This window comes from Exserohilum turcica (assembly GCF_000359705.1).
Source record: "Exserohilum turcica Et28A unplaced genomic scaffold SETTUscaffold_2, whole genome shotgun sequence".
In the NCBI taxonomy this organism is placed as follows: Eukaryota; Fungi; Ascomycota; class Dothideomycetes; order Pleosporales; family Pleosporaceae; genus Exserohilum; species Exserohilum turcicum.
In genome coordinates this window covers 1,735,173-1,754,579 of record NW_007360025.1, presented here as the reverse complement: position 1 = coordinate 1,754,579, position 19,407 = coordinate 1,735,173, and the positions used below count along the sequence as shown (strand labels likewise).

General features: G+C 52.2%; 5 protein-coding genes across 5 annotated transcripts; 2 read left to right on the top strand and 3 right to left on the bottom strand.

Moving 5' to 3' along the window:
• Positions 1 to 12: 12 nt before the first annotated feature.
• SETTUDRAFT_89204 (uncharacterized protein) lies at positions 13 to 1,241 on the bottom strand (the record flags this gene model as incomplete). Its single annotated transcript, XM_008027345.1, has 3 exons — positions 13 to 582; positions 647 to 932; positions 1,027 to 1,241. 3 exons carry the CDS (start codon positions 1,239 to 1,241, stop codon positions 13 to 15), a joined length of 1,071 nt encoding a protein of 356 aa, XP_008025536.1.
• Positions 1,242 to 1,694: 453 nt separating this feature from the next.
• SETTUDRAFT_31304 (uncharacterized protein) lies at positions 1,695 to 6,620 on the top strand (the record flags this gene model as incomplete). The annotated part of the gene is made up of 5 exons (XM_008026853.1): positions 1,695 to 2,204; positions 2,251 to 4,803; positions 4,861 to 5,075; positions 5,123 to 5,347; positions 5,396 to 6,620. The coding sequence occupies 5 exons, from the start codon at positions 1,695 to 1,697 to the stop codon at positions 6,618 to 6,620; spliced, it is 4,728 nt and encodes a 1,575-aa protein (XP_008025044.1).
• Positions 6,621 to 7,619: 999 nt separating this feature from the next.
• On the bottom strand, positions 7,620 to 12,935 carry SETTUDRAFT_135517 (uncharacterized protein). Its single transcript, XM_008027344.1, has 5 exons — positions 12,385 to 12,935; positions 9,788 to 12,330; positions 9,107 to 9,742; positions 8,566 to 9,061; positions 7,620 to 8,516 (listed from the first exon to the last, which is right to left on the bottom strand). Exons 1-5 carry the CDS (start codon positions 12,761 to 12,763, stop codon positions 7,750 to 7,752), a joined length of 4,821 nt encoding a protein of 1,606 aa, XP_008025535.1. The 5' UTR covers positions 12,764 to 12,935; the 3' UTR covers positions 7,620 to 7,749.
• Positions 12,936 to 13,157: 222 nt separating this feature from the next.
• On the bottom strand, positions 13,158 to 15,544 carry SETTUDRAFT_115694 (glycosyltransferase family 62 protein). Its single transcript, XM_008027343.1, has 4 exons — positions 15,108 to 15,544; positions 14,315 to 14,994; positions 13,945 to 14,264; positions 13,158 to 13,892 (listed from the first exon to the last, which is right to left on the bottom strand). Exons 1-4 carry the CDS (start codon positions 15,212 to 15,214, stop codon positions 13,536 to 13,538), a joined length of 1,464 nt encoding a protein of 487 aa, XP_008025534.1. The 5' UTR covers positions 15,215 to 15,544; the 3' UTR covers positions 13,158 to 13,535.
• A 1,620-nt stretch (positions 15,545 to 17,164) lies between these two features.
• On the top strand, positions 17,165 to 18,713 carry SETTUDRAFT_163082 (uncharacterized protein). The gene is made up of 2 exons (XM_008027342.1): positions 17,165 to 17,316; positions 17,467 to 18,713. Exons 1-2 carry the CDS (start codon positions 17,169 to 17,171, stop codon positions 18,300 to 18,302), a joined length of 984 nt encoding a protein of 327 aa, XP_008025533.1. The 5' UTR covers positions 17,165 to 17,168; the 3' UTR covers positions 18,303 to 18,713.
• The last annotated feature ends 694 nt before the right edge of the window (positions 18,714 to 19,407 follow it).

The window sequence follows — 19,407 nt, the reverse complement described above, 5'->3', positions numbered from 1 at the left end:
CTCCACGTATGCTCACCCTCTGTTTAGCGTGTTTCCCGAGCCCTTGGGATTGGCTTCTACGTACTCGTCCCATGCACGTTGCTTCATCGTCTCAGCATCGGCAGCATCCAGGTCATCCTCATTCGGCTCAGGCTGTATTCCCGACTGCGGTCCTCCGCCCTCAATAATGCCACCGCGACGCTTCTCCTCTTCTAGGTACTCGTCGATGGTCATGGTCGGCAAGTTGTGGTCGGGGCGGAACACGCCCTTCTTCACACTCTGGCGACTGTCCAAGAGTGTAAATGGTCGCATGGGCTTGCCGTCGCTGCTCAAGATGGGCCCGGAATACTTCAAACCGGCGTACTGACCATCTAGGCGCTCAGAGTAACCGTCTTTGCCTCGGCCGTCTTGTCGAGCGTCGGGCGCTTGTTGGTCCTGGCCCTGTGGCGGCGCGGGTGGCGCCAGCGAGATGATGTGAAGTTCCTGGGCCATCGACTCCAGAGAGGCAAACGTCTGGTGTACCATGAATGCCAGGTTGGTCAGGTGCAGATCCCGGACCACCTGTTCATCTTGCTCCTCAAGCTTGGGGTTCTGGCGGAGATACTATAGTCGCACGCCTTTAGTTCCCGGCCAAAGCAACGAACAGTTAATGCCAAGACAATCTTACCTCGAGTTTCCTTTTCAGTTCCTTTTCTTCTCTAAACCGAGCAATCTTGGCGTCTCTTCTTGCTGCTGCATCCCGCGTGCTGGCTGTGGAAAAGTTGTTCTTGTCTTCGTTGTAGGCTTCGAGAAGCTTCGCATCCGCCTTGCCAAGCATGTCGTAGGAATCCAGCAACTTGAGAAACTGCTCATAGTGACCTCGTGCCCGTAGCAGGTTTTGCTTTCGGAGTGAAATGTCTGTGTTGAAAATCTTCTGGATGACTTCGGCCAAGTGGTAGTTTATCGCCATGTATCTGGTGTGCACGTGTTAGCAAAGGTGCCCCCCCCCTACCCCTACTCATGAAGACATGACTTCAGTATTGCAGATAGATGGACTCTATTACATACTGTAAGTCAGTAGATGGTATGTCCTCGAGAGTCTCGTTTGGGCTGAAGAGCGACACCTGCTCCGAGATCTTGAGACATTCTTCATAAGTGGCAATGGTTGCGCTGAGCTTTTCCTGGAAGGCGGGACTGTTTGGCTCGTACGAAGATGAAAGTTGTTCGCGCGCCGTCTCGGCTTTGGAGAAAAGGCCGCGCAGACTCAGCGGTTCATCTGACATTTTGGCGTGATGGATTCCAAAAAGTCGTGTAGATGTGGGGGTGGAAGTTTCGAGGGCGAGACACGTGAGAGCGTGAAATGGTGTGTCGTTGAGTCAGCGCGCTTGCCTGGAAAGTCGCGTACTTACCCCGCCATCCCCGTCAATTCACCGCCTGCGCGGCGCGCGCTTCGAAGCAGGCGGTGAACGCCCTGACGCTGCGCGAAACCGGCCGTTTGTTTGTGTTACAAAGACCGGATTTGTCTGCGAGCATGCTGTGCTACGGGCAGGTGCGTCGTTTGCTTGTTAGCGAGGCACGCTGTGGCGCAAATAGGTGGCAGCAGCCTTCTCTCTCACTCTTGGCCAACTCCCAGCCTGCTCGAAAAACTTGACAGCTCGCACCATTTGGATTGCTGGATACAGCCGCGATCTCTTCTTACGCTCGAGTCACTTCCCGGGAGCCCACTTACTCCAAACATGGCTTGGGGTGCAATTGACGAAGAGCAAGACGACTACTTCTCGTGCGACGACAGCCCCATTACTTCCCTGTCTGACGGATCCGATGACAATGTCGAAGAGAACGAAGATTCCGACGCAGACGCAGACGCAGACATTGTGGCCGGACATGGCCCCAAGACTAGTACAGAGAAGCGCAGGGCACAGAACAGTATCATGAGAGCTTTTGCTGCTAATATCAGTGCACGTTTAACACAAAACGAAGTCAATGATGCCTTTGCAAAGAGTGCCAAAGAAGAGCAGCTCTCGATTCGCGACATCCTGGCACAACAGGAGACGACTGTTCGTATCACGAACCCTCGCGATTACCAGACGGAGTTGTTTGAGAGAGCAAAGGGCGATAACGTCATTGCAGTCTTGGACACGGGCTCGGGAAAGACGCATATTGCAACTCTTCTACTGCGGCACATTTTAGACATGGAGCTCGACCATCGGGCCCGAGGCGGTATCCCCAGAATGGCTTTCTTTCTAGTGAGGCGCTGAGAGAGTTTCCTGCATACACAGCTGACACGTCCAGGTGGATTCAGTCAATCTCGTGTTCCAACAGACGAACGTCTTGCGCTGCGGTCTCGATCAGAACGTCGAAGGAATATGCGGTTCAATGGGCGCGTCGCTATGGTCAAAGTCGACTTGGCAGGGCTACTTCGAACGCAATATGGTCCTAGTCTGTACAGCAGAAGTCCTTGTGCAGTGTATGATGCATTCTTTTACCAGTATGGCCCGGATCAACCTTCTGATCTTCGATGAGGCTCATCACGCCAAGAGCAACCACCCTTATGCCCGCCTTATGAAAGACTTTTACGTAAAGGAGACGGACATTGCCAAGCGACCTCGAATCTTTGGCATGACTGCGTCTCCTGTGGACACAAAGGGCTTATCTCCAAGCCATATCAGAGAGGCCGCTAGAGACCTGGAAAAGCTGCTTGACGCTAAGATTGCCACTACGGAAAGTGCTCTCGTCTCAAATAGCATCAGTCGACCAGAGGAAGAAGTTGCAGTATACGCAAGGCTGAAAGATGAGTACGAAACACCATTACACCAAAAGATCAAAGCGAGATTCGGACACATCCAGGCCTACGACAAGTTTTTCATCGCATCAAAACGACACTGCAGGGAACTAGGGCGATGGGCGTCCGACACGTATTGGTCTTTTGCCTTTGCCGAAAATCAGAGTCGCAAACTGGAGGAGCGGGAGCACATGAAGCACAACAATGCTAGTCCGGATAGAGTCAAAGAGTGGGACGCTAAACTGAAACGTCTGCAAGAGGCGGCCGAGTACGTTCAAAAGTTCGATCCAGGCATCTGCACTCTCAGTCACCAGGACGTGAGTTCCAAAGTTCAGAAGCTTCATCATTGGCTCAGCTTATACTACGAACGCAGCGATGAAGCCCGATGTATCGTCTTCGTTCAAGAGAGACAGACGGCGCAGTTGTTGCAGCTCATTTTCTCTCAAATTGGAGGCCCGCATCTTCGCTGCAGTGTACTTGTTGGCATCAACACACGTGTGTATGAACAGAACATATCTCTTCGGAACCAAGTTCTCACAGTAGCAAAATTTCGCCGCGGAGAACTCAATTGCCTTTTTGCCACATCAGTCGCTGAAGAAGGCCTGGACATTCCTCAGTGCAACCTGGTTGTGAGATTCGACCTTTATCGCACCATGATCGCATACGTGCAATCTCGTGGGCGGGCAAGACATCGAAACTCAAAGTATCTTCACATGATTGAAGAAGGCAACCATGACCATCGGGAGCGGATCATGGATGTGAAGCACGATGAGCAAATCATGAGGAATTTCTGCAAAGAACTCCCGCAAGATCGTCGCGTTGACGGATGTGACCAAGATGGCATCGATCTCCTGAAGTTTGAAGACAAGTTGTTTCCAAGCTTCATCACCAAAATCGGTGCCAAGTTATCATTCCGTTCAAGTCTGGCTATCCTCAATCACTTCGTCGCAACTTTGCCGGGTCCCGACAGACAAACCATGATGCAGCCAACATATGTTGTTTGTCCTGACTTTAGCGGTGCTACTTCAGATTCACAAAGGAGAGGCTTTGTGTCCGAAGTAATACTGCCAGAGCACTCTCCATTGCAGACGATTACTGGCGATGTGCAGAGCAAGAAATCAATCGCCAAGTGCTCAGCAGCGTACAAAGCGTGTCTTGAACTTCACAGAAAGGGATATCTCGATGATAACCTGCTGCCAACAACCTTCAGGCGCTTACCAGCTGGAAGAAATGCTCTTCTAGCACTGAATGAAAAGAAGAAGGGCATGTATCCCATGATGATCAAGCCAGAATTTTGGAAGATAGGTCGAGGCGTGGTTCCCGCATCTCTCTATCTTACCGTCATCAATGTGGATGCTGGCCTTGACCGACCTCATCAACCTCTGGGCCTTCTCACTCGCAACTGGCTTCCACAGTTGCCAAAGTTTCCAATCTACCTCGCTGATGGAAGACCTTCCAACATAGTTTCCCAGTCTCTTGTTGTCTCGGTTCCCCTATCGGCAGCGATGCTGGAAATGCTTACAACTTTTACCCTGCGTATTTACAAAGACATATACAACAAGGAGTATGAGGATGATGTCCGGAATATCTCGTACTGGGTTGTGCCAGTGCTTCCAGATCGAGCTCACTGCCTATCATCTATGACTTCTTTGAGCCAAGTTCTGGACATGGATCAGATACAAAAGGTTTTCCACCAACCAACATGGAAATGGACTCCAGATACTGAGGCGAATGACCTCATAAACCGTTATTTTGTGGATCCACTGAATGGAGGCCGACACTACTATTCGAACCGTCTCTCACCTCACCTCAACCCTCAAGATGCCATTCCAAAAGGTGTTGCTCGTCAAGGCCACAGACACATGAACAGTATCATGGACTACAGTGACAGCACATGGTCAAGAAGCAGGAACCTATCGAAATGGAATCCAATTCAGCCTGTTCTTGAGGTAGAGAAGATTCCTTTTCGCCGAAATCACCTTGCGTGCGTCGAGGATAAAGAGAAGGGCGAACTGGACAACCTCAAGGCGTACATCTGTCCTGAGCCTTTTCAGATATCCAACGTAAGTTGACTATCGTTTGTTAGTTCCAAGTGTAGGTGACCCATGCTAACAATGTAGCTCGCAACCCCTTTTGTAGTCATGTGCTACGTGTTACCGGCCATTATCCACCGCTTCGAGAGCTACCTGATTGCATTGGAAGCATGCCAGGTTTTGGATCTCAAGGTCAGCCCACATCTCGCCCTGGAGGCTTTGACAAAGGACTCTGAAAACTCTGAGGAACATGACGAAGAGAAAATCAACTTCAAGAGCGGCATGGGGCCAAATTATGAGCGGTATGTTTATAATCCAGCAAGCTGGGGCATGCTAATATTTGTTGTAGACTGGAGTTTCTCGGCGACTGCTTTTTGAAGATGGCAACATCCCTTTCAGTCTTTGTTCAGCAGCCAGACGAGAACGAGAACGAGTTTCATGTTCGCCGTATGCAGATGCTCTGCAACAAGAACCTCATGGAGACCGCAATCGGAAAGAAGAAAGTCGTTTCTGCAGACGGCCTGGAGCAAGATCTGCAACTGTACAAGTACATTCGTACAGAGTCTTTTTCACGGTACGTATTCTATGGGACACAATCAGATTCTGGAATAACACAAAATAGTCGCACGTGGTACCCCGAAGGCCTCAAACTACTCAAAGGCAAGGGTGCGAACAAGTCGCAAGACGACTGGCTCAAGCTCACCCACAATCTGGGCGACAAGAGTATTGCCGATGTTTGCGAGGCCTTCATTGGCGCGTCGCTGCAAGAGCACTACAAAGGCGGCCAGTGGAAATCCAGTGACTGGGACCAAGCAGTCAAAGCAGTGAAGCTCTTTGCCAACAGCCCAGACCACTCCATGTCAAAATGGTCAGACTACTACGCTGCCTACCAGAAGCCCAAGTATCAAACCGCAGAGGCAAGCGCAGCAATGCTCGAAATGGCCCGAAAAATCGAGACAAAACACCCATACCACTTCAAGTACCCCCGCCTCCTCCGCTCCGCCTTCGCCCACCCTTCGTATCCCTATATCTACGAAAACATCCCAAACTACCAACGCCTCGAGTTCGCCGGCGACGCCCTCCTCGACATGGCATTCATCACATACCTGTACTACAAGTACCCGGACAAAGACCCACAGTGGCTCACCGAGCACAAAACACCAATGGTCTCCAACAAGTTTCTCGGCGCCTTCTGCGTCAAACTCGGCTGGCACGTCCACGTCAAGCAGAACACGGCGGTGCTCAGCAATCAAATCCGCGACTACGTGCTCGAAGCCGAGGAGGCGTGCCGCGAGGCCGCCGGCGCAGTAGACTACTGGGTTGCCATCAGCGAGCCGCCCAAGTGTCTCGCAGACGTAATCGAAGCCTACGTCGCCGCCATGTTCGTCGACGCAGAGTTTGATTTTGAAGTCGTTCAGCGCTTCTTCGACATGCACCTTAAACCTTTCTTCGCGGATATGACTATCGACTCGTACCAGGCGTTTGCGTCGAACCACCCGACTACGCGCTTGAGCCGCTTGCTTACGATTAATTTTGGATGTAGTGATTGGCGCATGGGGGCGCTCGAGACGGAGACGCTGATTCCCGGTAAAGGCAAGGGCGTTGCGGCTATGGTCATGATTCATGGCAAAGTGCGCTTCTACTCGCTGGGCCAGAGTGGGCGGTATGCGCGCGTGCGGGCGAGCCAGGCGGCGCTGGAAAAGCTGGATGGGCTGCCGCCGTTTCAGTTCCGCAGCGTGTATGGGTGTGATTGTGTGGATGAGGGCGTGGGCGACGAGGCAGTGGTGGAGCATGTCAAGGCCAAGGAGGAGCAGATGAGGGAAGCCATGGGGGCACTGAGTATCTAGTCAGAAGCGCAAATATATAAACTTTCCTACTTACAGCCCGTAACGGAGCTGAAAAGAGGTGCTATTGCGCACCCGTATACTGCTTTGCCAAGCGGCCTTTGGCACTATTTCATCTGTTATGTGAGCTACTGTACGTACGTACTAGGACTAGCTCTGAAGCTTACAGTATATATACCTGACTTGCTCGCGTTCTTTTCTCAAGCAGACCTGAACCAGGTTCCCGTTTGCTATTTTCCTCTACAAGTGTAGCTTTAGCTGCTTTCAAGTTCTTGCTAGGTTATTTAGGGTCCTGCGAAGGTTAAGCGTATAATTATATTCTTGAATATATAGAATTTTTAGTATAAAGCTTTATTTTCATTTTCATGTATACATGTTCTTATACTTAGCCGATAATAGTGCTACAAAGAGTACGATTTAGTTTGTCTGGCTGCTCTGGCTGCTCTGGCTGCTCTGACTGCTCCAGCTTCTCTGGCTTCTCCAGCTTCTCTGGCTGTTTTAACATTCCAGCTATTCTAGTGTTCATTACATGACGCGCGACCTTTACGTACGTACAGTACGTAGCGAAACCAACCCAAGACCAAGATTTCCAAGTACAGTACGTAAACATTTTACTTATGTACGTAGCACCTACTTATATCCAAAAAAGAAAAAATAACAACAGTACAGTAAGTAAGGCAGACCTTCTCAGAGCTACTAAGAAGTAGAAAAAAAAACTTTTTTTTTCACTAATAAAGTCTTGTATTTTAAGCCCCTATATAAAGGGGAAGAAGAAAAAAAAACATGAGTGAGCTAACACACGTAACTGATTTTAATCAGTAATTGCAGCGAAAAAGATGCAAAATCATCTCGCCTTGTACAAAGACGTCGTTGAGTGGGTGCCAAGACGCGGGTCAAGTACTGAAGTACAGTACAGTACATGCCGAGATGAAAAAAAAACCGGAAAATCAAAAGCCAAAAGCATCAAGTAACGCAAGGTAAACTTCTGGTGAGAGAGAGAGAGAGAATACGCATATCAATTATTTTCATCCCTTACTTGCAGCTCGTCTAATACTACCAAACCTGCCGCAACCAAGCATGCACTTTACACTGAAGCTCATGTGCCAGCAACGTCGATGGGAGAAAGAAGTTCCTAGCTATCTTTTCCTTCGGCCTTCATCTTCTTTGGCTCCTCCTCTGCTGCTGCTGCTGCTTCTTCTTCCTCACCAGCCTTGTCGCTGCCCTCCTTCGTCCTCACCGCAACATCCATTTCGCGTCCGTCAACGGGGGGTACCGGGCTCTTCACAGCGGCCCTGTCGTCCTTGCTTGGCCTTGGGCGTGCGGGCTTGCCTGCCTCCTCGGGGAATAGTTCGCCGAGGAGATTGGGCTGGAAGCGGTTTATGCGCTTCCAAGTCTCATGCCACAGTTCTTCGCGGTCTGGGTTTTCGTCCGGAGGGGCAAGGTAGCCTCCGCTGCTCAGTACGAGGAGCATGTTCTTGAGGTTCTCGGCTACGGCTTCTTCCATGTCGCCTTGGCCGCTGTTGCCCAGGCGATCCATGATACCGACAATTGTAATCCAGAGCTCTTCGAACAAGCCCTTCTCTCCTTTCTCGCAGAGACCATCGAGCAGGACTAGGTAGTGCAGGAACACTTTACTGAGTAAAGTGGCAGCGCGGACCCGCGTTTCACTCATGCCGAGAGGATCAGATTGGTAAACCTCGGGCTTGAGGAGCTGGGTGATGAGGGGTATGAGCACTTCACTGAAGATGGCCGTCCACTCCTTATGGTCCGGAGAGGCGAGATCAGCCGACAGAAGAGTGCGCTGGAGAGAGGCAAAGGCTTGTTGACGCAGGGTGCGACAAGGGTTTAAACACTGGTGTGCGAGCGTCTTCAGAATAGGAGACCAGTATGCTGTCCACGCTGCAAGGTCTTTAGTATTAACACACGTAGACTTGAATAAGCAACCTACCTTCAGTAGTCTCAAGATGAGACTGTTCAATAAAGTTTGGTACTCGATTGGACAGTTGGTAGACAATGGTCATAGCAGTGCTGCCACGCACAACAATCTCGCTATTCTCGGGCTTCTTGGGCTTCTGTCCCTTGTTGCGCCGCACAGCTTGGTCATGCAGTTGCTCTTCTCGTGCACCCACTTGAGCAGCAGTTGCAAATTCATTTAGGAGCGCTATCGCAGCCTCGTAGTTGTCTGCAGTGATGCCTGGCTGAGGCGATGTGGTCAGTTCTTCCACAAGCGAGAAGACGTCTCCAGCAGCATCGGGTACACTGGCTAGTCTGTTGAGGATAGTCCAAAAGTCTGGTGAGCCAGCGAGTTCACTGCGGAGCGCATTGGGTCCCTTGCAACAGTCACTCAAGCCTTTGAGGATTGGCTGTGCACACTCTTGCAGCAGTGCGTCGTTGAAACTCGAGAAAGTATGCATAAGAACTGGCGCCCGGATGAAGTCATAATCCTGAGATTGTCAGTAGATTACAACACATGAGTTGTTGGTGCTTACATTGCTAGCCTTCAACAGGCTCAAGAGATAGTACACCGACCGCGCAATCACCACGTAGTGATGCTTGGTGGCGTCTCGGATGACAGACGACAGTGCTTCTATCACATCCTTTGCAAGCTCCTTAACAGTCTCATCATCGCGCAGTGCTAGTACAGTAGCCAATTCGAGGACAAAGACAAGACTGGGGTCATAGAGAGGACCCTTGCCTTTCTGCCGAGAACCAGGTGCTCGCGGGCTTGCAGTTGGAAGCTCCGGCTTCACCACCATGACTCTTGGCGAGCCATCTTCGGGCAGATGCTGAAGTAGCGAATCCAGTAGTGATCTCAGAGACTTTATAGGTAGCTGGCTGATATTTGCCAAGATATCTTCGAAATGGCATTCCTTGACTGTGTCGACAGTGCAAAGCGTGTATTCTATCTCCTGGTCTGATGGTTCTGGCGGCTCGTCATTGGCAAAGCTTGAGACGTAAGAGGTCAAAGCTGAGAAGATTCCAGTATCCGCAGGACGCTCAGCACGGTCAATGACTTGAGCAGGGTTCTGCAGAGGGATTGGTGCCAAGGCAAGTGTTTTCTGGAAAGAAAGGAAGTAAGGTGGTATGAGCGAGTTGACAAAGAGATTGACCATGATACGAATGAGCTGGCAGAGTTAGCAATGTCCTGTGCACATGGACATAAAACTTACGTATTCCCATCCATCTCTTATCGATGCTTCGTGGCCTTTGATGACCTGGAACAGCACGACAGTTGCCAGTTGCGCTCGGCCATCACGACCGAACCGCACAGCCGTCTCGCTGACCATGACGCTCTTCTTGTCAACCTGCACTTCGGTGTTTAGGGAGGTGCTTGGTGGCACATCCGGCGCCAGTGTGCTAATGTATGACAGACATGAAATGATGCGATCCAAAGCATCAGTCAACCCGTATTTTGCAGCAATCTGAGCGCATTGGTCGAAACCTTGCACGACGCGGGAGAAGACGGCATCATCAGTAGCAGACATGAAGACATATGACAGTGTTGCTACAATGGGCTTCCAAGTTGCCGCGAACATGTCTGCGTCGAAGATGTTGGTGTCGCAGATGACAATGTCTGACGTTGATTGGCACTTGACTAGTAGTTCTTTCCATGCGTGATCGTAGGCATTTCGATCGCTATGCTCCTCTGGCAGGATGATTTCGCGGTTCTTGATGGATTCGTAGATTCCCTCCAAAAACTCTGGGTCAAAGTCCTTTCCATCGTTGACACCGCGCACGTTCTTTCTGAAGTCTTCCAGTTGCATTCGCTTCTGCTTCATATTCGGGTTGTGCTGGTCCGTGTTCAACATGATAACTGCATAGGTAAGAATATAGATGGCGTCGCCGTTGGCAATGCCTTCGGGCTTGGCCATCTTGAAATACTTTTCAGAGAACTCTGTGAGAATTCTCTCAATGAGTGCAGATTCACCAGGAAGACGGAAGGTATGCAGAAGTTGTCTGAGCGCTTCATCAATGCGTTGCCCAGTAAAGTCGAACAAGTCGATGAAGGCGCTGAGTAATGCTTCGTTTCCTTTCTTCGAAATGAATTCTCCGAGAACTTTCTTGTCGACTCTTGTCGTGCCCTTGACGAACTGAGCGATGCATTGAGGATCGTCAGGGTCTGATATGATGCCTTGCGACGCGAGATATGCGATGCCGGCTTTCGGCTTCTCGTTGAATTTGGTCGCGCCCTTGATGATAACGGCCTTGCGTGCTCGCTGTTCGCGAAGCGATTCGACGCTGGGGTAACCTTCAGTCACCGGCTCGTCGTCCAGGCGATCTGCCATAGACTGGACAAAGCCGAGAAGAGCATCCAGGCAGAGAGGTGGTACATTAACAGTACTCCAGGTTGCAGAGTCGGGAAAGGCGTTTCTTGAGAGAAGTCCGACAATGTCCATGCAGACATCGCCGCGGTCGGTCTCGCAGTCATAGTTGACAAACAGTTCGGCCATGTATGACGGTATCCGTACCAAACCACCCAGATTCTCCACCATGGCTTCTCGAGCATCAGGCTTCCGAGCGCCCCCCTCCAGCCCTAGCTTTTGTCTGTCCTTGACAGGTACTGGGGTGGACCGGCCACTGCCACTGTTCTGTGGTGGTGGCTGCTTGATGAGACTAGGCGCATGTGGGACGCCTTCGTATAGCGAAGGCTCAATACCAGGCTCTACTGGTATCTCGACCCTTGGAAAGAGGCAAGCGACTAGGTATGAAAGGTACAGCTCTTGTTGCAGCTTGAGTACATTCCTGCATGTCGCCAACAATGTGCCAGCGACTCGCAACGACTCATTCAGAATTGCCATGTTGTCCGACCTGACCAACTGGAAGAGGTGGCGGCACAGCGTATCCTTGGCCAAGTTCGCAAGGCTGGGATGGCTTGCGATTGATGGGCCAGCGACTTCGAGCGCAACATCGACAATGCGTAGCGCCATGACCCGCATAGTATCTGTATGCTGTCGGTCGTGTGGGTCCAGCAGATCGACCAGTACTCGGAACAATTCCCGTATGGATGGTAATGAGTACGGCTTGATCTCGGCAGCAGGCTGAGGCTCCCCGTTTGCTGCTGTCGCTGGAAGATCCACGGTACTACTCGTTGGGTTTGCGGTGCTCTCGCTGTCTTCCTGGCCCTTTTCCGAGTCGCTCGGTAGCTGGAGTGCTTCGACTTTGTGCTGAGCAGCGTCGCCTTCGCCGTCCGCTGTTGGGTCCATGCGTAGGCCATCGTGCTCATCTTTGCCATCCAGCTCTTCGTCCATGGCCTCCAGTTCCTCTGGCGACTCGATCTCGAGCGTCTTCAATCTCCTGAATATGACCTGGCACATGGACACCATGGCAACCTCGGCCGAGCGTCGCAGCACCTCTGAGAGTCGTGCCTGACAGCACATGCTCAAGCCCGTCTCCATCATTTCGCAGACGCTCTCGTCGCCGAGTACCTCTCCTCCACGGCCCGAGATCATGACTTCCATCAGCCTGAGTATGCGGAGTAGGACAATTTCGTCCGCTGCCGAGTCGCTGGCCTCGAATCGGCAGTGTGTGATGGCAGAAGAGAGCTGCTGCATAGCTTCTGGTAGGCGTGGAGAGTCATGGCCAATAATGCCGTACGACAGGAACTTGGTAATAGCAATGAGGGCGAGCGAGGTAATTGGCGCAGAGGTCGAAGAAGAGCGGATGACCTGCAGGAAGGGATGGAGCATAGAGGGCGTATCGAATGTCCTGATATCTTGATTGCAGCGTTAGCAGCGTGCTGACTGTTTATCCTGAGCGCCATGTCTACCTTTACAGCCCTTGAGATCGTTCCTCAGGCGCGCGAATGCAGACATGAGGGGGTTGTCCTGCATGCTCTTGCCCTTCTTCCCCCGCAGTCCCCATCTGCTTGGAACGGCCTCGTCTTGCTCTCCCGTGGCCACAATGCTCTGTCCTGTGCGGTCGCGCCGCTGTACAGCTGGTGTCTTGTTCGAGGAGCTCCCCAAGATGGCCGAGACCGATGAGTGCGCCCAACGGGCATGCTTTCGCATCGCCGAGGTGACGGTGATACATTCTGTCACTACGAGCGCTACCGGGTTGACTGCCACGGTAATGGGCTGGGGATCCAGGTTCGCGACCGTTTCGTGGAGGGTTGACGCGCCATTGCCGTCGCCGTCGGTGCTCGACATGGTGTCTGGTAGGTTGGCGTGCAGTTGGGTATGCGGTGGGGAGGTATAGCGCGCGACAAGGTGTCGTTATTATCGAGGGCACATGGACAGCTTGACGGTAAGTTCAGACGACTCCAAAGATGACACGCATCCTCCCAATTGCTGTTGCTGCCTGGATGGGTAGACGACTCGCGAGCGTTGGAGCACAATGTAAGGCTGTCCACCGAAGATGTGTCCTCGAGCGCTCGGCAACTGGCAAAAGACGTCTTTGACAGCTCCATTCGAGCATTTGGGGCTCAAATTGGCTTTAGCGGAGTTTCGGGGGTGCTGAGACACAATGCGGACCGTACCAGGGTCCCGCACAACATCATAGGGTAGCACCACTTGTAAGCCATCTGGCTGCACTTGATAAACTGGCAAATGTTGTTACACGCAAACATGGTGCGCAAATCTACTCCTAAGCTTACAAAGCCCCTCATGCAACAGCTGCTGTCTAGTCTGTATATGCAATCCTCCAAATACTTGTTCAACGCCCACCAAAAGAAGAAGCAATGCGCTCTGAGTGCCACAAACGGCCACTGACTCGGCGAAAACAAGATGCTACGTGCTAGGCACCGAAGACATGCAGCAAGTCGAAAGAAACCGAGGTTTCGGATGGGCGCCCTCCAAGATCCAACCAAGTCGTTATTGTCGTTGCTGTGCCTGCGCGTTTCCGCTGCATGCGCGAAGCCGCATGAATAGAAAAAAAAATCCGAGGCATGTAACCCCTCGCATTGTCAACGTGCTGTAGGAGCTACGATTTGTCCTCCTTTTTCTCCGCAGGCTTATCTTTTTTCTCGGTGTCCTTTTGTTCTTTCCCCCCTTCCTCTTGCTTCTTCTTCTTGTCGGCTTCATCTTTCTCCTCATTCTTGGCCTGCTTAATCAGCTCCTGGACTGCCGACTTCTCCTTCTCCCAGTCGCCCTTCTTCTCATCGAAAGTTTCCTTAATCTTGGCTTCTTTAGCCTTCTTGGCCTCTTCTTCAGCCTCCTTTGCCTTGCGCTCTCGTTCCATTTCCTCCATGTGTCGAATGTCGTCAACGCTAGGCTCGTAAAGATGCCAGATGGTGTAGTGGGGCAGGCCGACGACCGAAAACTTCATGCGCTTGGCCATCTATTGAGTCGATTGTTAGCTTTGTAGTGTGGAAAGAGACGTAATGTCGTACCTTGCCGAATCCTTCTGTCTCAGCATGCTTCTCGAAACTGAACGCAGGGAAGTGGCAGCCGGAGCGGAAGACCTTTGCTTTTGCGAGGATACTGACACCACCAACACCGTCGATTTCCATTTCCATGTCCGGGTCACCGTATGGGTCGCGAAGGTAGGCCAAGTGCGGGCGCCATGTTGCGTACTCTGCGTAACCTTCCACAATGACTGCGTCCTCATCAAGGGTGTCTGCAAGAGCAAGCGCAGTCTCGGATTCCTGCCACGAGTTCAGATCGTATGGCTGTTCTCCACCAAGCCAGTCCGGAAGCGGTCGCCAAACATCTAAGTAGCGTGTTAGCAATGCAAATTTCCCCATGTGAGGTCGAACATACTGGGCACAATGACGTCCTTGTTGTGGCGCATAAGGTCCTCGAGAATCGTGAATGGAGCAGTCTCGACATCGACATCTCTCCAGTATACCCAGCTATGCGTAGGACGTAGAGCAGCGCTCAAGAGCCAGTTGCGTGCTTGCGCCATCGACTTGCGGCGACTGGCCTGTGCGGCGAAACCGTGTCGACTCTCAACATCCTGGTTGACCTTTTGTCCAAAGTCCTTTTCCATGATTGAGATTTCGCCGAATTGTTGCTTTGGGTCTGGGTTAGCCTGTAGCTCTTCCAGCTTCTCCGTCAAAAGCGTAATGGTATTGTCCTTGGAATCTCCAACCAGGAAGGCCAAGTCAATGAGATTGTGCGGGTATGTGAGGTTCCTGAGGTGGCTAAAGAACATGGGCAAATGTGGCGCCGCGTCTCGCAACGGCGCGCACAACAGTATCCGCTCTTCCCTCTCCCAGCCTCTGGCGGTGCCCTGCACATTGTTCAAATCGTAATATCGCACCGTTTCGAGTTGCACGTCGTCGCTCGAGGTAAGCAGGCTAAGGGGCCCGGAACCCAGATTCGGCCGCAGGTTGGGGAAAAAGAAGAAGAGCGTTGTGAAGAAGACGGAGCCCATAAGCAGGAGGCGCTGTATCAGTGTCCTTCGCCGTCGGAGGGAGGGCTGTGATCGCGGCTGGAATCTGCAGACGCAACACAAGTCAGGGGCATGTCTCGCAGGATTGCACAGGTGTAGGAGACACGATGCAGGATGCAGTGCTGTTGTTGCTCTCTGCAATGCGGGTATGGGACGTACTTGTGGGGCTGTATGGAAAACGTGCCTCCCCCTTGGGATGGATATGCTCCGTTGGAAAAGCCATGGCGATGCATCTTCCCCTTGGACGTGGAGTATGTGGGCAGCATTCGTGGAAGACGGGCAGCAGAGATGGATCGCTCCCTTGCAGACCCTGGTCAGCGATGACCCGCCAGATTACCCGGTTGCTCGGTAAAGCACCGTTTTTTTTCCTTATCTCCTTTTCCGTCAGGAGAGAGATCTCGATCGCCGTGGTGGTTGTGCGGAGAGAAGAGCGGGCTGCAAGTCCAATGGGGTGGCGTTGCGCGTTTTAGATGATAGCGGCCGTGATGGGCTTGGCTGACGACGTCCCTACCAAGGTCACGGTAGAGGTTGAGCGTAATATCGATGCCTGAACAACAACTATGTATAGTGGTAGGACCGATCAATGGACTTGGATGCGTAAGCCGAGCGAGAATGCGGAGCGTCTGTCGCGTGTTTCGGACACTTTGCAAGATGACGGGGGGTGTCGAGCTAAGCCAAGCTTATTAGTATGGCCGTTTCAGAGCAATCATATGCAAGTGGACGTATTCCCCGTGGAAATGAGAGAGGCGACAGGGCCTCAGCATCCATGGCCCCATGAGCCGCCCAAGGTCATTTACCAGAGACCGTCATTGGGGTTATAGTTGGGGCGCTATCGCTTTGGCGACGCCTTCATTATGCAGCCCAGCCGCAGGGGTCTCATCGACACATGAACCGTCAAGTGGCACAAAGAGAACCGGGTATCGTGTGAACAAATCGGCGCGTCCGGAAACATTCAATTGAAATTATCTAAGCTACGGAAAGGCGCACACGGCGCTCTTATGCCTTTCATACCCCCAGCATGCGAAGCGACGCTTCTCGGTGCAACATGGAATCTGAGCGCTGTTAGCAATGCCCGCGCTCAACCTCGCAGAGACTTCGCAATAGGCGTTGTGCTCAGAAAGCCGTTTTAAATCATCCCCTGTCGCCTGGCCTCTGGTTGCGGCAGCCCAAGACGGACTGCCGCATCTTTCAGCTCAAAGACCACAATCACGCGGCGCCGGACGAGCCAGCACTGCAACTCCACAACCCGTCATTCCAGCAGAACTGGTAGGGTGCGGGAGGGTGACCCGGCAACAGATGTCGTTGAATGGATAGACTAGTTTTCCTCCTGGCGAAAGGGAACAAAATGGAGCTGCTTACCAGAGAGAGCTGCAACGCGGCATCTGTGCTCTAGAGTCTATTTGCTATGTCAGCCTTGTCTCTCTCGAATCATTGGTCGAAAAAGATCGGGTAGAGTGATATCAGACAAAGGTAAGCGGTATGTGATTTCCTCAATGTAGTTCGGAAGCAGAACTGAAATAATACGTTCATCATGAAAGAGGGTGGGTGGGGTACGAATGACGACTTACCAGTTGTCAGTATTCTTCGCTACATCACCTTGAGCTGATGTATGACTGCGCCCTTGGAGGACGTCGCAGTGAGCGTACGTGAGCAATATCTAAGGTTGAGACTGAAGGTTCTCAGCTAAGCACGTCGAAATCGCGACTGGTGCCCCGCGAAAACTTCAAAATCCCATTAGATTCCATGCGTGTCCGTCTACTCGAGCTATCCTGCGGGACCGTGGCAACGGCAACCCATGTGTCATGTCAAGACATGGCGAAGGATCTCCTCGCAGTGGCTGCGCACTGTTGCGAGATGTAAAGCCTGCAGCACCTGAATTGAGTCAGCCAGAGTCGCAAAGCTAGTCGTGAAAGCAGAAGCTGGCAGAGACGAGATCAGAGGGTGGTGCATGTGTTCAGAGCTCATTTGAGATCACAAGAACGTATTTCAAGGGTATCAATCATGGAAGACTGCGTAGAGAGAGGGCGTGCTGGTAACGTACCTGGAGTGCTGAAGTGCTGTGAGGAAGGAAAGTCGGCGCAGACGCGAAGGAAAATTGAGCTTGAGTTACGAACTCTTGGCGGATCTGCAGCTTAGTCATACACAATTTGCGCGCCGACCGCCATGAGATCATCTGCAATCCCAGCAGCACCAACCTACACATACACTTACACCCAAAAAATGGCGATGAATATTGACAGGCGGAGAAACAACGGGCCTAATGGTGGGACAAGCGCGCCCGTGTTTGCGCGCACCATCAGAGAAGCGCATTATGTCGAAAAACTGAGGCCGACACGATCAAGAGGCCCAAACGAGCTCCGAAGAATTTGTGAGTTGCTGAGATACTGTCATGGCGCTTCTACACGCACTGTACTCGCTTAATTGGAGTGTTGTTGCTTCAGACCCGTCTTGTACGAGCTTTTTATAGCTCTAGGAAGCGCCTGTGGCTTGAAATACGCACGCTAACATTTCACAACAGTCCTCCAAACGTCCATCATACCTTCTGCCTCTGGTTCTGCCTATCTCGAGATACCTTCCTCACCTGTCGCGCCCAAGACTAGCCTCATTGCGCCGACTTCGTCGCTGAAAATCACGGCGTCGATACAAGGCCCAAAGCCCCTCCCCCGCAGCGCACCCTTCAGTCCGTCGCTCCTCCTTACGACTACTGTCAAGTTTGCACCATTTGCCACACGGCACAGGAGAGGCTATCTACGCGACTCAACAGAACGCGATCTAGGCGTGCATCTGGAGACGGCTCTGCGGGGAGTGATCATTGGCGAAAGATGGCCCAAGAGTGGAGTGGAAGTGGTCGTCACAATTCTTGAGGGCGACGAAGATGGCTGGTGGGGCGACATGGCAACCGACGGAAGCGCGGCTGGAAGTGGATGGGGCCTATTGAATGTTTTGGCTGGCTGCATAACGGTTGCCAGCGCTGCTATGGTGGACGCAGGGATCGACTGTGTAGATGTGGTTTGTGGAGGGGTGGCAGCTGTAACACGCAATCCGTCGTCAAAAGGCGAGCAAGAGCTGGCTAGGATACTGGACCCATGTCCTGCTGAGCACAAAGAGGTAGTGGCAGCATGCGTGGTGGGCTACTTGGCTTCAAGAGATGAAATCACCGAGATGTGGATGAAGGGAGATGTCGGGGCAGACGCAGACGCGCTCATCGAGGGAGCGACACACGCAGCCGTGGGCAGTCTCGCAGTGGTCAAGGAAGTGCTGCTCGAAGCAATCGAGGCCAAGTTCCGAGGGCAAATGGAGGGCGCTGAGAGTGGTCTGAAGAGAAAGGCACAGGATGTGGACATGAGTGGATGACGAAAGCAGTGCATGTGCATGCTCTGTCATCAATGGGCGTGGGCACGCACCCCAATCGAACAGTCGCGAGGGCATGGGCGAGGGTCTTGTTTGCACGAATTGGGCCGCAACGGCCCCAACAGCCGGTGGACAGCAGGTTTCTCAGCGTGGTGCTATACAGGCTAGGAAGTCCAGATGCATCACAGTGGACGTGTGGAATGCATAGCGCCGGTGTCCGGGACCGCATTTGAAGCACACAGCGCAGGCTTGGACGGCCCACCCCACAAGCGCCCCCACATGTCGGCGCATTGGTTTGCATGGCATCTGCCATGGCTGTCTGCGCCAAGGCCGTGGACACGACGGCAGCAGAGGCTTTTGCCGTGGCTAGGGAGTAGAAACAAAGTCAAATATGAAACGGTGTACGGAGGTGCCTCACAAAAGTTTTGTCCTGCCAAGAATAATTTAGCCGAAATCTGGCCGCTCTCCTACACAACGCCTATCTCTCCCCTCTATATACTCATTACCACCTTGTAGCTCAATTATCTTTGGAATATGTATAAGAATACGCTCAATCCAAGCTTGGATCTTAGCTTGTGGGAGATCTCTCCAGCAATTTAGCCAGATTCTAGTTGCCTCCGTTCTTGACTGTGGAGCTCCTTTCTTTGTAGTCTCTCTCTTCATGTAGAACCAGCATGGCTCAATACAGTTACAGTCTGGAGAGTTGCCAGGCCAAAGTAGTCTCTCGACGTTGGATAGACTATAGACAACGTTCTGATACTGGTGGGCGTGCCCAGGTGCCTTATCCTCCATAACTACGGTCTGAGGCCTATCTTGGAGGCACTCTTTGGCGAAAGGAATCAGCTTTGGGATCAGAACGCAGCTCTGATATCTCCACCAGTCTATACCGCCTTTGGACGAACGCACTAGCTTGCCTGTCTGCTCTGTCCATCTCCATTGAGGCTTCCTGCCAGGCTTATTACGTAGTCCTGTCCTTCTCATAGATGTGGACAGCTCCCACTCCTCTCGCTGGAGAGGCTCGAGCTCAGCGTTAAGCTGCTCAATCTTCCGAGCAGCGTCTTTTTCTCACGTTTGTCTCTGGCTGATAAATATGGCATGGACCCTTTTT